Source organism: Lytechinus variegatus, chromosome 1 (genome assembly GCF_018143015.1).
Source record: "Lytechinus variegatus isolate NC3 chromosome 1, Lvar_3.0, whole genome shotgun sequence".
Taxonomy (NCBI): domain Eukaryota; kingdom Metazoa; phylum Echinodermata; class Echinoidea; order Temnopleuroida; family Toxopneustidae; genus Lytechinus; species Lytechinus variegatus.
The window spans coordinates 77530652-77547391 of NC_054740.1; the positions used below are offsets into that span (position 1 = coordinate 77530652).

At 34.6% G+C, this 16740-nt stretch overlaps 1 protein-coding gene across 1 annotated transcript; it reads left to right on the forward strand.

The window, feature by feature from the left end:
* The first annotated feature begins 654 nt into the window (after positions 1–654).
* LOC121423805 lies at positions 655–16364 on the forward strand. Its single transcript, XM_041619299.1, has 7 exons — positions 655–784; positions 7396–7703; positions 8178–8291; positions 8800–8910; positions 9394–9516; positions 10733–10822; positions 15181–16364. Exons 2-7 carry the CDS (start codon positions 7436–7438, stop codon positions 15351–15353), a joined length of 879 nt encoding a protein of 292 aa, XP_041475233.1. The 5' UTR covers positions 655–784; positions 7396–7435; the 3' UTR covers positions 15354–16364.
* The last annotated feature ends 376 nt before the right edge of the window (positions 16365–16740 follow it).

The window sequence follows — 16740 nt, forward strand, 5'->3', positions numbered from 1 at the left end:
ATATGTAAGGTCTTCATGGCTAAGTGCAAGCAAGTCCTTAACAGTACCTTTTCCATCAGTTCATTTCTGCTCGCGCTTCACGTTGTAATAATTATTCACTTGCATACACATTTTTTTTTCAGGATATAAAACAAACATTGCCCAGAATGTTCAAAACTTTAGGAAAGAGTACATAAGATTTCCCCAAAATGAAAAATAGCTCGCGCTTCGCGCTCGCATATTATAAGGATTATGTTTATTCCTATAAGAATAAAGCTAAGAAGTGACTAATGGGACTACCCCTTTAAAGAAACCAAAAATCAAGGTAAATATCATATTCGAGTGGCCGATGGGGGAAAATATGGCTGGAAAAAAAATTCCGCCCCCCCCCCTATTGGCGAAGGCTAGCTGGGTCCGCCCCATAGTATCCCCGGCATAGTATACATCTCTATGGTCCGCCCCTGGACTAGCACATGTACATATTTATATATCTTTGGAAACGCTCATCAAAAGTCATATTCATCATCTATATTTCTCATTTGCAATTCTGCGTTCAAAAAATGCCATACCCTCTTTTCCTTTCCCCCACGATGTTTCTCTTTGCCCCCCCCCCCCTTCCATTTCTCTCCGACCACTGTTTGTTTGTTGATTTACACGGCGCATGCGCGCTAAACATCGGGGATTTCCCATTTCGGCCTACGTGTGTCATGATTTAGCCCTACTCAGTAAAGTGTGTCATTCACGAATTCGAGATTTCTGTAGACTCTTGACGGAGCAGAATTTTAAATATCGGATCAAGGCTAAGGTAAGCAGTGATATCTGTTTTCCGGACAGTTTGTAAATGTCCGAACAAGAAGGCCAACTCTATTCGTGCCTTTTTGCAACGTAACCTGCACTCTAACCCAATGCCCGGGGGGGGGGGGGTGCCACTTCCATTCACGAGTGGATACCATGCGCGACCATGGGGTCTCGAAAAGCACCCTTAACGCGTAATTTCCATATTCTGAAAATGCACCCCTTAACAAGTATTGGCGTGTGAAACCCTACCCTTAACAAGTATTGGAAACAAAACGATACTCTTGGCAAATATTCCCTGAAATGAACCCCTAACAAGTACAGGATGTTTTATTGTTACGCCTTACGGGTCCTTTGGTTGTCGGCTTTACATGTACCTTATCTGGTTTAGTACGACCCCACCTTCTACACCTCGCAAAAATAGGACTCTAAACACGTAGTGTTGGGGCAAAAAGGACATCCTTTATAAAACATTTTAATTTTGTTTTATCATCCCCGCAAATTCGACCCTAAACACGTAATTTTCCTCGCGAAATAGATACCCTTTTTTCATTATTTTTGTGTTTTTGACACCCTTTTCACGTTACGTACATAACGTGCCCTATCGTGAAAAGGACATCCGTGGTCATCAGATTCAATTCAATTCAATCATGGTTTATTTCGTAAAAAAAACAATACATGTTACAAAGCCAGAAGGCTGAAATTAACATGTTTACAATAAAACGTTCACAAGTCACGGATAAAAGCAAACAATTACAATTTACGATGTACAAAGATAATGAATAAATTTCAAAGAGCAAGTATACATAAAAATTCATTAATTATAATAAAATAGAACGAAAAAGGAAATACAATATTAAAAAGTGAGGAATATTAGACAATTAAAAATTCAAATATCAATTGGATTGAAATGGAGACTAAAACAATGGCAAACATTTGAGTTGATTTCAAGATATGAAAAGAAGAAATTATTTAGAATTTAGTAAGTCAATGAAATATGGTATTGCACTTTTTCTAAAGCGATCTGTTTTGCATTTTAACTGAGCAAAGTTTGGAACACTCAATGAGATTGAGACATATTTCCTTTTTGGTATCCAGTTATTACAGTGAGGGTTTTTTAAAAGAGATTTAGCAAACTCCAAACAGTCTTTTTCGTCTTCTTTCAAGACATTCTAATCCACATTTTGTTAATGCATTTTCATAGTCTATAAAATCTGAGCCAAGAATTATTTTGCAAACTCTTTTTTGTATTTTTTCTAAGTCTTTAACCTGTTTAGCAGTTAGTGCTCCATTAAAAACCGGTACACAATACTCCAAAATTGGACGAATATATCCAATGTAAATTTGAACAAGGTCTGACATAGGGAGTTTATATTGTTTGACAAGTCTGAACATATACAATTTTCTGTTACACCTTTTTATAATATCTGAAATTTGTTTATCCCATTTTAAGTTTGACTGAATATAAACACCAAGTATTTTAACAGTTTCTGAATATTGCAGAGAAGTGTCACCAATATGCAAAAGATTAGGTAATGGTGGATTTTTAGAAAAAGTAACTCTGATTACATTGCATTTATTCGGATTTAGTTTCATATGATTGTTAGATGACCAGGTAACGAGTGCATTTAGATAACATTGTAATACAGAAGGAGTTTCTATTGAACGATTCTCAACTATAGTAAGATCGTCAACATATTTAAAGTGCGGTAAAGAATCATTCTGACACGCATCATTAAACATGATCAAAAATAATATCGGGCCTAATTTTGTTCCTTGCGGCACTCCAGCATGATTTGTAATATACGGAGACAATACGCCCTGATATTTAACAGATTGTGAACGATTTTCTAAAAAACTAACAATCCACTCAATTATGCAAGGTCTTACGTTATATCCAATTAATTTTCGAATCAGAATATTATGGTCAAGTCTATCGAAGGCTTTGGAAAAGATGAGGTTACACGTCCAACATTACATGCTCGCATTGTTACTTATCAAAAAACTTTTATTCCTGATGCCATTAGACTGTGGATTATTCTCCCTGCCATTACAGTTAACTGCACTTCAGTAGCCAGCTTCAAGGCTGAGGTGCAGAAAATCCAATTGCGCTAAGACTGCGCTGACTCTTTTTAACCGCACGTAGAATAGATCTTCTACAGCACTGTACATACTCCTGCACAACAAGTACGATGATACGCCAACCTGGTGGACTGTACTTTAACGGATGATGATGATGAAGAAAGAGAGAAGGAAGAAGAATAGCCGAAGTCGAAGAAGCTCTGGCTCTGACGGTCTGGCTCTGTCTCATTCCAGCTCGTATTGCAGTCTTGACTTGAGACGGCCGGGTTCGGGGTCACGGACCGAGTGTACACGACAACTCGAAGGAACTTGACGGTCCTATTTATTTAATTTTTACTTAATATTAAGTTTAAATGGAACAGAAGTTTCCACAATCTACATCAATTCTTTTGCTCCATCTCCATGCATCATCATCTCCAAAAACCAGTAATTTAAAACAATTTAAACTAAAGACAAAGTCAAGACTTTCATTTTCAAATTCAAGCACAGATTATCTTCCTTTAAGTGCCGAAACTTCCAAACACAAGCGTTAATGTCATCAAAATCGGATAACAAATAACAAAGTTATTGAATTTTAAAATTAAGCAATATTTTTGTGAAAATAGTCATCATAAATATTCATTAGGTGGGCTGATGATGTCACATCCCCACTTGTTCTTTTGTATTTTATTATATGAAATTAGGTATATTCAAAATTTTGCCTCCAAGAACTAGAAAATTGGATTGACATCTGATTTAGTGCATTAGAAATTTATTGCTGCAACTTTATATTTCATTATAAGGGAGACATAGTATTCCCACGAGTATGAAATAATGAAATAAAATTATGATTTTATGTAATAACATAAGAAAATGGAAAGTGGAGATGTGACATCATCAGCCCACCTAATGAGTATTCATGACGACTGTTTTCACAAAATATTGCTGAACTTTAAACTTCAATATTTATTATTTGTTATACGATTTTGATTAAATTTTTGGCATTTTGCTCAGTGAATTCTACTCTACGTATAGAGATATAAATATTTTCAGCATGGACCATCTCTTTAACAACAGATCTTGAGGAGTAGTGAACCACAAATATCCACCCAACAAATACTGAATAATTGAAAAAAAAATCATTTTTTGTGAGTTTATACCCTTTGGGCTTGGAACCATCTCCCACCTCAGATAGTGAACAGCACATCACTAGAGTTGTTCAAGTCGAAGATTGAAAAGAGCCACGTACAGACTAGATATCATTGTACTGTACCCTGTCTTGAATTGAATAACTTTATAGTTTATAACTTTTTAAAGGAAATTCTTTTTTTCACCGGTGTACAAACAGGTAGATTATATCCACAGATGACAGAACAAAACAAAAGATGATGAACACATGTCAAACATGAGGAAATAATTTCAACTCGGGTATACACACTTGTTCACTGCTACCATCCTGCCTGTGGAGAATCTACAGGTAGGACTATGGTATGCCAATGCTGTATTGAGCACACACTTTAAAAATTCATTAAAATATCACTTTTGTGACCAAAATGATTAATTTCCATACAGTTGCAATTCAATTTTCATAAGTAACTTAGAATAATTTTTGTATTGACCAGAGCGCTCAAAAACTTAAATTTTGGGCACATTTTTGTGTACGCCCTCGATTGGTGGAAAGTAATATGGCAAGAAAATTTTTGTTTTCAAGCTATATTTTTAATTAAAAAAATAATTCAAATAATCAAATTTACTTATGAGCCAAGTTAAATAATGAAAAGCTGTAATGGAAACTGACAGTGTAAAAAATCAAGCATTTATCCAAAAGGAAAAGAGAAAATAATCCAAACATTGTCAACTTTATTTTGCCATACATGCAGATGTAACTGAGAACAAGGTTAGGACATAACCTTGTTCACTGAATGAGTGGTATACATGGTTCACTCACACATTTTTGTGTACGCCCTCGATTGGTGGAAAGTAATATGGCAAGAAAATTTTTGTTTTCAAGCTATATTTTTAATTAAAAAAATAATTCAAATAATCAAATTTACTTATGAGCCAAGTTAAATAATGAAAAGCTGTAATGGAAACTGACAGTGTAAAAAATCAAGCATTTATCCAAAAGGAAAAGAGAAAATAATCCAAACATTGTCAACTTTATTTTGCCATACATGCAGATGTAACTGAGAACAAGGTTAGGACATAACCTTGTTCACTGAATGAGTGGTATACATGGTTCACTCAAAATTTACAATACACAAGCAAAAATTTGAAATACAAGTCTCTTATCTGCTATGCATTTACATGTATAACAACAACTGGTCCATTCCAGATGATTCCAAGCATGAATGTATGGTATGGGCCTGGACGGATTCTAAGCCTAATATGCCTAAGAGTAAACTAGAGTATTAAAGACTATGCTAATTTTTTTTTATCTAGGTCTATCTAGTATCTTGCTTGAATTTATGAAACTAGTGTCTAGTTAATGCTCACTCAAGGTTTCATTACATGCTGCTGCACACAGAAAAATCAAGCCATAGAAGTCATATGTTGTGGACGCCAGAAGTGTTGTCGCAGCACACGCGATCCACTGCCAAAGGGGTTTTTTGGTGCAAGGTTAGTATTAATTAGTAGGCCTATCCTAATCCTAACCTCACACTAGTGTGAGTGCTTAATACTTTAATACAATGTATTCTCCACTTTTTCACTGCAACCACCCTGCCTATATGGAATCTACATGTATGCAGTACACAAACACAAACTTAATGAATACTTCAACATAATACTTTTGTAAACAAAAAATAATGTGCCGCGCCAAAGTGGGTTAGAGGCTCTGGAACGAAATTTGGTCTGAAAACGGGGCTCTTGGATCGACGATTGCTAAAAGTGCAATGCTCTGGAACTGACCAAATCGTAATAGGGGGTCTCTGAAACTCATATCTTAGGCATAGCGTTGTAGCAACTACGTAAAAAAAATGTGTGCATGTCTTGCTAGATTCTTTTCGGGCTAGCGCAAGCTAGCTGCGGGCATGGGAAGTTTCGGCGGCCCAGGGCTATGGCTCTGTGACAATTGAGCTCACTGCCCCGACCGGCTGAGTAGTTCATGGTGGGCGTGCACTAGAACAAGAAATCACAAATTTGAGGGTCTCTTGAATGGGAAAAAATAGGGATTTCTATTGCTTTCTGAATTGATGCTCTGGAAAGGAAATTCAGGCTGAAAATGGGGGTCTCAACCATGGCACATAAATATGTATCATACATTTATTCAAGTACCCCCATCCCTGGGATTTCCATATTCTAGTTGTGATTTATTTTTCACTATTATGAGGGGCTGTTTTTTATTCACAAAGAGCACTTAAAAACTTAAGTTTTGTGCATTTTCTTGTGAAGGCCCTCTATTTGTGAAAAGTATAACTGCTTCAGAATTGTGAAAAACAATCTCTACATGTATTTATAATTTAGAAAAAATAATTCAGAGAAATTCAATTTACTTCAGAGCCAATTTATAATGATGAATAGTTGAACTGGAAACTGACAGTCACAGTGTCAAAAAAATCAAGGTTTTTGTCACAAAGAATAAGAGAAAATAAGCTAAACATTGCTCATTTGCACCCTTTTGTAACAGACCACCCACTATGCACTAATTTTATGGCCGATTCTTGAATTGATTCTTGATTCATTAAATGGAGCGATAGGCAGGATCAATGCTCTCTAAACTAATAAACCTTCATGTTGTCAGTTTCTCTCTAATTTAGAATTATGTTGAAGTGGGTGGTACAGATACAAAATATAAATTGATTTCATTTATGGCTTTACAATAAGTAATTGAAATTGTAATTGACGAAAGTAATTGGTAATTGTAATTTAAAAAAGGTAATTGTAATTGTAATTGAAGAATGTACATGTAATTGAGCCCAATCCTGATTTTGGTCAATAAATAGTGATTAAATTTCATAACCAACAATATATTGGTCATCATAAAACCATTATCGATATTCAATATTATTTTTATATTACATGTTGATATTGTTGAAATATTGCCTGTATAATATAATTGTTCGATGATAAGATTTTAAAATTCTTTGCTAGTTAAATGTACTGAATATTTAAGGACCAAGTAGCCACTAATAGTTGGTATGGATCTGATTTGATGGCTTGCATGTAGAGTTCCTGTTGTAGCATTTGGTTGGGAATTACCGATAATCATTTAGGGTAAAAAAAAATCATGGAGATAAATTACTCTGGTTGTAATAATTGATCTGGGGGGGGGCTGTCTCATGGACGTTATTGCCCTAAGAGTAATGACACATCAAAGATGGTCAAAATAATCTGTAACAATATAAATTCAAAGGCACCGTTACAACTTTCAATGTATTTAAATTTACAAGAATATGTTGATTTAAACTGTTGTTGCCTACTTGGAACTGGGAGATCACACTTTATAGAAACTTAAATAATAATTCAGTATTCAATGGGTTAAATAAGTCTTTCATTGCTTCTGCTTATTTTTTCATGCATTCACAGAAGACTTCTGCTCATTTTTTCATGCATTCACAGGTAGAAGACTTCTTGCTACATCGAAACACTTCCATAAATCATGGTGGATAAAGATGCTCTCTTCGATGAACTTTCAAAAAAATTCCCAGCTGGGAAGTATACAACATTTTGTAATAAAATGGGTGTTGGCTACAATGAAGCAAAGAGCATGCTGACAAGATGTAAAGAGGACTACAACGTAGCATTGAGAGATCTATTAGGTCAATGGGATGACAGGATGAAGGGTGTTACCAGGAAGCAAATAGAAGATGCTCTCATCGCTGCAGAGGTTGGTGGACTCTGCTCCATTGTGAGAAAATACTATGAAGGTATGATACTCCATGGTCACTTGTCAAATTCATCACTTTTAGTGATCTTAAGACTTACCGGTAATCTCAAAACTCATCAAGCATCAATTTGATGCACTTTTGTGATTTTAGCATGTAGGCAGGAAAATGCATTGGATATTTGTATCACTGTTTGGGACAAGATTTTAGTCAAATTGTTATTATATCATATGATTTGGAGTTTTAAAATGGTTATTGATATAAAAGGTTTCAGATGTAGAAATTCAGTCTGTTGTGACTGGTTGCATTTGGAGCAAACTTCCCATTTGGTGACTATTTATCGTATTTCACCACACAAACAACATGAATTACCTGAAACTGCAATGTGGAACAATTTTTTTTGTGCTGCATCATCTTTTCATAAGACTTGTATGTTCCTTGTGATAACAATCAAAACCAACAAGATGATTAAAGTAGAAAGTCATACGTGTATGTGATCTCTATTTCTTTTAACAGCTGACACTAGAGTTGATGCTGCCTCAGACTTTGGAGCTGGAGATGCTACTGTTCAGACCACTAGCAGTCAGCGTATGAACCAATCAGAGAAAATGGTTCATATGAATCAAAGAGGTAATATTAGTAAACTCTGCTTGCTCACGAAATGTGAAACAATGTCTATAATCTGGCACCAAATTTGAAGGGGTGTCATTTCGGTGGCACATCATTTTTTCTCTTTGATTTTGAGGTTTTTATGTAATTACTTCAATGCCTTGAAAAAAATTGTCCCTTTTTCTAAAACTTTTAATGTAACTTGATAGATACATAATAGTTGTATGAACTGGTGCATAATATCATGAGGGTCTCGGGCATAACTTAAAGGTTAGCAATCGATTCTATGCATGATTTTTGCAATTAATTTTACATTGAAGTCAATGGTAAAAATACCCCCAAAACATTGTACGACGATTGCTAAGCTTTTTCCCCAGATAATTACTCCTAAGACTTAAATCATATAAATGTAAATAAAGCAGGTGAAAATGATGAATTACTGAAAATGTAGAATTTAAAAAACAGTTAAAATAAAGAGAACAGATGCAGAATTACAAGGATGACTAATCAACATCTAATTATGTATCAGGTGTGCCTAATACATCAGCTGCTACAGGGGAGACTGAAGCCGTTGCCAGTGCAGACATACGTAAACCTGCCAGACAGCAAATCAAAAAGGAGGAGGCAGAGAGGAAAAATGGTATAAACATGACGTCTATCATTTTTGTACTCTTTTTGTACTGCTGTTTCTGCAGCTTATATCCATGCAGTTTTCTTGGTAGAATAAGGGCATGCATGATACTGCCCTTCCTTTGGCCAAAATTGGAAAAAAAAATCTTCATTTATTATTGAATATCTCGAAAAATATGTTGATTATGTCATTTTGAAGACATTACCAGAAAGAGCTTTTAGTACTCTATCATAAAATGTTTGTGTAAGGAAGTGTTTTAATGCCCTTTACAATGATTTTGTATAGCGCCAAATCAAAACATGAAAATCTTCAAGATACGGATAAAAAAGAAGAAACACAAGAGGAAGCAGTAGAGGACTCATCAAAATCTTTCTCTTTTTATATGTTTGTTAAAGAATTATTGTCATTTTTTTAGCCTGGTTTGGCTCTGACTCCTGACACTTCTATTTTCACCCAAATCAATATTCTATGATACTCTTACAAATTATGCAGTAAAAAATGTTGCATCAGATGCTGGTGTAGATGATGATGAAGATGATGTTATTGGAGGAGGAGGAGGGGATGGTTCAAGCATGCAGACACAGCAGGTGACAGCAGTCAGGCAAAGAATAAGAGGTAAACAGATATACCAACCGTGCTCTTTTTAAAGTATTTGCTCCTCTTTTTTGCACCAATAGTTTTTTGTATGATTTGTTACTTTTTCGTAAATTTCTGATCATGGAGTATGTATTATACACAGCGCGTGACACTAGCGCCGGTCCGACAGTCCCAGACCAGTAAAAATCACTGTCAGGGCCAGTAACTTGTTGCGTGAAAAAAACCAAGTAAATTCCACCCTACGAGCACATGTTTAAAAGGGTAAATTATCAAGTTTTCAAGTAGAGTCATTTCACATGTTTTTTCACTAATCTCACTACAACAGGCTGGCGATTGTTATGTTGAGCCAAATTAAAAAAAAAAAACTCTTTTTTTGTCAAAAAATACTCTTTTTTCTTCTAAGAATACTTTTTTTTGGTTGTAGAAGGTTGGCAGGTCTGGGTAAATCGTTTTTATCACTTGTTTTAACTGACTAATGATATGAATGGTTAATTGTCAACACTTCAACACAATCTGATGCACCCATGACCCATTGCTATCAGCTTCAACTATTTTAGCATTGTTGTTGTTGTTGATGGGGGAGGGGTTTAAATAAATTTTAGACAATTTATGAAAGGAAAAATATCCACAATTATATGTTGAGGCTCACTTCCTTGCGGGCCTGAAATATATCGGTGATATTATTCATAGATGCATCATTATATTACTTTCATTGCAGTAATCAAACAATGCAATCTTGCTGGAATCACTTTAAACCAAGAGTACATATAACTTTGATTTAAGATGAAACGCATGTATTGAGTATGAATTACTTTCTTTTACACAGAGTATGGAATTGATATGAAATCATTCAATACCTTGGGTGTGTTGCAGAAAGAGTTGCGTTTAAACGCAAGTCAAAAATACAATCGCGAGTCCCAATTGGGCGCTGTTGATTGGTTGAAAATCAAGTTGCTCATGATTTTTAGAGTTTCGATTGATTGCAACTCTTTTTGCAATGGGCCCAAGAAGTCATTGCCTTGTCTGACTATTATTTAGAATTACAGTGATGCAATGTCTCAGTTCTCCCCCCCAAAAAAAACAAAAAAAAAAAAACATCAAGCAAACAAAACAAAATATCCTTAAACCTCTAAAGCTACAAGTAATTCAGATGATTAAAGAGCCATATGTTTGAGGAAAGATTTGTGTCAATTTATTTGACTCAGTTGAATGATTTCAATGGTCTTACTACCAGGTGAGGAAGACAGAAAACAAGAAATGCAGCCAGTCGAGGTGATGGACTCAAATCATGGAGCAGTAAATATCACTGGAGATAGACAAAGAGGTGAAATAATATCATTTTAATACAATAACTTAAAAAGGGGAAGGAAAAGATGAGAATAAGAAGAGAGAAAAAAAGAAGGGGGGAGGTTGAAAAGTTGAATAAGAAGTCATGTTTTAATAGACCATGTAAGGGAGCAATATTCTGCTAAAATTATTCTAGATTAATTCTATTTAATATTGCAGTAGAACCGACTTATTAAGAAATGAGTAAATGTTTATATCTTGAATAAGAGAGGTACTCCATACTGAAAATTGTGTGGCTTGAATAAATAAAGAATTATTAGACAAAGAAAATACTGAAAATTTGATCAAAATCGGACAAAGAATGAAAAAAATATAATAGTTAAAATATTTGCATTATTTCGGTGAAACGGTTCTATGCACGTCTCATAAATATCAATATTTAATGAATTGTTGATGTCCTATCCCTACATGGTATTTTGTATTTTATTGTTTAAAATTATGTTTATGAAGATTTTGTCCTCCAAGAATTAAGAATACATGTATTGAATTGACACTGATTTAGTGCATGAGATATTCATAATTTTAATCAATAAAATACAAAATACCATGTAGGGATAGGACATCAACAATTCATTAAATATATATAATATATGATGAAGTTATGTATCTGTTACATCGTAACTGTACATTAAGTCTTACAGTACTACCCTGCATTGACAGTAATGCATCGATCATGACCTGGGCCTATCTTTATTATGCTTTGTATTGGCTTTGTAAATTTCTTTCCTTTAATGTGATTTCAATAAAGTGACATCAAATCAACATGAATTATGTTATCCTTGCAATGGGTAAACACTGATACACATTATATTTGACATGACTTGAAAAGTAAAGTTGATTCACTCAAACAAATACCTCCCTCTTTCCTTTTCCTTCTTTTCTATATTTTACCTATAATTAAGAATACATGTATTGGATTGACACTGATTTAGTGCATGAGATATTCATTGCTGAAAGTTACGTCATTTTAATTAAGAAATATCATACACACATGTATGAAAATATGAAATAATTATGAGTTTATATAACATAAGAAAAAGGAAAGTAGGGACAAGGTATCATCAGCCCACCTACATATAATGAGTATTCATTATGAGGTGCATATAATTGTTAACACAAATTATTGCTTAACTTTAAAATTTAATAGCTTTTTTATCTGTAATAAGTTTTTGTATCGCCTGCTTAGCAGACCGAGACTAAAGGCGGTGGCAGCGTCATATCAAATCTTAACCAAAGGTTAAGTTATTGAAATGACATCATAACTAAGAAAGTATATGGACCTAGTTCATGAAACTTGGACCTAAGGGTAATCAAGTATTAATGAACATCCTGTATTGTTTCAAGGCCAAATGTCATTTAGGGTCAATGAACTTATACCATGTTGGGTTAATAAATATTGAAATCTTAACTTAATGTTAAGTTTTTGAAATGTCATCATAACTTAAAAAGTATATGAACCTAGTTCATGAACCTTACACATATTGGTAATGAAGTATTACTGAACATCCTGTCTGCATTTAAGGTCACATGACTAAGGTCAATGGTCATTTAGGGTCAATAAACTTTGGGCATGTTAGGGGTATTTGTTGAATTTCCATCGTAACTTTGAATTTTTATGGAGTCAGTTCATTAAACAAGGACATAAGAATAATCAAGTATCACTGAACATCCTGTGTGAGTTTCAGGTCACATGACCAAGGTCAAAGGTCATTTATGGTCAATGAACTTTGGTCATGTTAGGGGTATTTAATGAATAGGCATAATAACTTAGAAAGTTTATGGATCTAGTTCACGAAACATAGATATAAGGGTAATAAAGTATAAATGATTGCTTTGCACACATTTTAGATCACATGATCATGGTCAAAGGTCATTTTTGGTCAATGGACATATTTTTCAATTTATCATAAGAATGTTTTCTTATTTGAATAATTATACAATGATATAGCTGTCTTCAAAGTCGGCACTTCTGCTATATCGAATCAAGTAATGCAGGCGAGACTGCCAGAGGTGTTCCACTCGTTTATTACATTTTCAGCATTTTGCTCAGTGAATTTTACTCCTTTTATTTAGATATTATTTACAGCCCAGAGTACCCCTTTCATCCGGAAAAAGCAGTCAGAAAAAATATAGAAAAGAAGGAAAAGGAAAGAGGGAGGAATTTGTTTGAGTGAATCAACTTTACTTTTCAAGTCATATCAAATATGATGTGTATCAGTGTTTACCCATTGCAAGGTAACATAATTGTATTTGAACAGAGTTCGGAGGATACTATGGATTTGGCCTCGTCGCGCCGCCGCGTCCGCCGCAGAGATTTCATTGTGAGCGCTCTATCATCTGCATTTCTTCTCCGATCGTCTTCAAATTTGGTATGAAGGTTGAGCATGGTATAGCAAAGAAGCCTATCGATTTTGGTGTGGGCGGAGGTCACATGGTAAGGTCAAAGGTCATTTATAGGTCAACATCAAAGTTTACATGCAAGACTCTCTTATGACACCTAACTCCGCAACTGTAAGTCACTTTCAACCAAACTTGGATGATAGATGGACCTGGGAAACCTGCATGTTATGCTGCAGTCAGAGGTCACATGGTAAGGTCAAAGGTCATTTTCAGGTCAGTGTTAAAGTTAAGATGCAAGACTATCTTATGACACCTTACTCTGCAATTGTAAGTCACTTTTCAACCAAACTTGGATGGTAGATGGATTTGGGGTACCTGCATGTTATGCTGCAGTCGGAGGTCACATGATAAGGTCAAAGGTCATTTTCAGGTCAACGTTAAAGTTTACATGCAAGACTCTCTTATGACACCTAACTCTGCAATTGTAAGTCACTTTTCAACCAAACTTGGATGGTAGATGGATTTGGGGTACCTGCATGTTATGCTGCAGTCGCAGGTAACATGGTATGGTCAAAGATCATTTTCATGTCAACGTTGAAGTTAACATGCAAGACTCTCTTTCTTCGCAACCATAAGTCACTTTTCAACCACACTTGGATGGTACTGTAGATTGACTTGTGGGACCTGCATGCTAGGGTCATTGTCGCCATGATAATTGTATTTTTTTGTCAAATTTCTGTGTGAGCTCTATATATCGCAATGATGGATGACGCAGTGGGTTCGGGGGATATATGTGCTTGGCTGCGCGACCCGCCGAGCATCTCTATTTCATGTTGATTTGATATTACTTTATTGAAATCACAGTAAAGGAAAGAAATTTATAAAGTCAATACAAAGCATAATAAAGATAGGCCCAGGTCATGATCGATGCATTACTGTCAATGCAGGGTAGTACTATAAGACTTAATGTACAGTTTCGATGTAACAGATACATAACTTAATCATATAACATATCTTAAAAATGAGTATGTGAAATGATAAATTACAGCCAAAAATTTAGAGTAAATATAAGAAAAGGAGATAAAAAGTAATATACATACATATTTATGCTAAGTTATTAGGTTGGGGCCAATCTCCAAAACATAGGCAAATATCAGGAATAATTCTGACCATAATATTAAATCTGATAGGCCTACTATTAAAATAAACATAATGGATAATGAACAAACTGTGTACCATGACATCAATGTCAATATAACCTTCAACATGTACATTTTAGACTTAGAAAGAATAATATTAATAATAATAATATTTGTAGGGTGCTTTATACTGGTGTTCCAAAGCACACAGATTGGCAGATATTAATAATATACAGTCAATCTATTAAAAAAGAAAAAAGAAAAAGAAAGCAAGTTATGAGAAAAGGTGAGTTTTAAGTGACGATTTGAAAGGGAAGAAAGGGAGAGCAATAGTAAAGAAAGAAGGAAAGAGAAAGAGGAATGGAGATGGAATAAGGAGATAAAAGAGGGAGAATAGAAAAAGGAAAGATGTATGAAGAAGAGAGAGAGAGATCGAAAACAATATGAGTTATTGCTCCAAAAGATTGTAGTCGCCCCCGATGGATTCACCCTTTGCACAATATATTTGAGAAAGATGAAACAACCGCCATTTTAATTAAATCATCTCTCAATATTGAAGGTTGGTAAACTGTAGGAGGTAACTCAAATTTTGGTACTTATGAGTTTTTTTTACCAAATTAATCAGCTCTTTAAAAGATATTGTAGATTTTCTTTATGTCAACCTTTAAGAGCTAAGTGAACATATGCATGTTGTTCTTTGTGTAATTTCAGTTTCTATCTTTTTTTTTAAAGACACTGAAAATGTATATACCATATTTAATTGGTATGAAATTCAAATTATTGTGGGATATGTTTAAGTTACAACCTGTTTGTTAACTCTTGGTATCGTCAATATCCATATTTACCTATTTCAAAGGAGGAGACCCAACATCAAACTTCACACTGGATAGAAGCACAGAGACGAGGGATGGGGACAAAACAAGAACAACGGTTATCTGGACAGGAGTGGGCAAAGAACAGATGGCCTTTCTAGGAATAGTCTTGTGTGTGGGTATTGGTTTATTCATCTATAGCCGGCGCAAGCATTGATACAGGATTTTACCTTGGGTAGTTCATTTGATAATTTTAATATCAGTCCTCTATTAAGGTTTTGTAATGACAGCACTATACACTGTCACTTTATTTCCTATATTAACTTCTTATTCTACAGTACTACTTCTACCAAAATGTTGTGAACTTGTAATATATGGTAATAAGAGTCGTTGTTTTTCCATATGATTCATAGTGCCAATTGTTCTATATACATATATATAACATGCCTTTGCATTGTGACATCATAAAGATTAGAGGTATGCAGTTCACCATGTGAATACAGGATAGCAGTGCCTTGAGCACAAAATTCCTATAGGTTTGCTACTTTATTGGGATGGTAAAATGAAGAGATGTTGATTGGGTGATTAGAGCATGGACCTATTAGAGATGGATATTCAATGCTATCATCTTCTTTGATCAAACGAGATCCGCCACCTAGTGATTATGTGTGTCTATATCAGAACGAACAGGTGTTTTGACATTGGCGACTACCAATGCATATCTGATTATTTACAAAGACACAGCGTTCCTGGTTTTGGTATTGTTGGCTGATTGATGCCCTGTGTTAGAAAATGTTTTTCAATCAACATTCTTTAGATTTGAAGCAGCAAAATTGAGAAGCAGACAATTTTGTGACATAAAATGTGTAATTATTTGATTTATGCACTTCCACACTTACACAATGACCTCAATAATATTAAGAGGTAAATGTTCTGTACAAGATGTGAGCCATGTATCTCTAGAATATTACTGGGAAAATCAGAAAAATGGGATTATAAGTGATAGACATTTAATCACAATATGGTCCTATCTTACAATATGCATACATTTTTCCAAATAAAAAACATGGAACTAGCCAAAGGTAAACCAAAACTGCACTTTGATTTTCCAGGATTCAAGTGATTTATCATCTTTTGCGCAAACAGTTTGTTCAATATCAATGTCTGATCACGAACTGCTTCTTCCAACTCATGACCCAATTGACGGCAGAACACGATAGGATAAAAGTACAAAAATATGAAGAGAATGTTATTCAGAGTACAATGACAGTCACATTAACTGTGCGATGAGTGTCCATCTCTAATAGGTCCATGATTAGAGAAATGGATCCTACAATTCCTTTTAAAAGAGGAAATCAATTATTCATTTTGAAAGCTGTTTGTCTATTAAAGTAACTGAATCCTATTTTTTTTTTTGGGGGGGGGGATTGAATTTATAGGATACAGCTTTGGTTTACTTTTTATTTTAATGCATCTGAGCTCCTCATGCATAGTTCTATTGTTAAACAGCTGATTGAGGGTGATATATCATATTTCTGATGAGAATGGCTAAGATGCTTCTTTAAATGATGTAGAACCTGTGGGATGACATAAGGTCTTTTCTT

Coding starts and splice junctions, on each gene's coding strand:
- LOC121423805 (XM_041619299.1), top strand. CDS start 7,436: ATGGTGGATAAAGATGCTCTCTTCGATGAACTTTCAAAAAAATTCCCA. Junction 8,911..9,393: donor GGAGGCAGAGAGGAAAAATG/GTATAAACATGA, acceptor CAAATTATGCAG/TAAAAAATGTTGCATCAGAT. Junction 9,517..10,732: donor AGTCAGGCAAAGAATAAGAG/GTAAACAGATAT, acceptor TCTTACTACCAG/GTGAGGAAGACAGAAAACAA.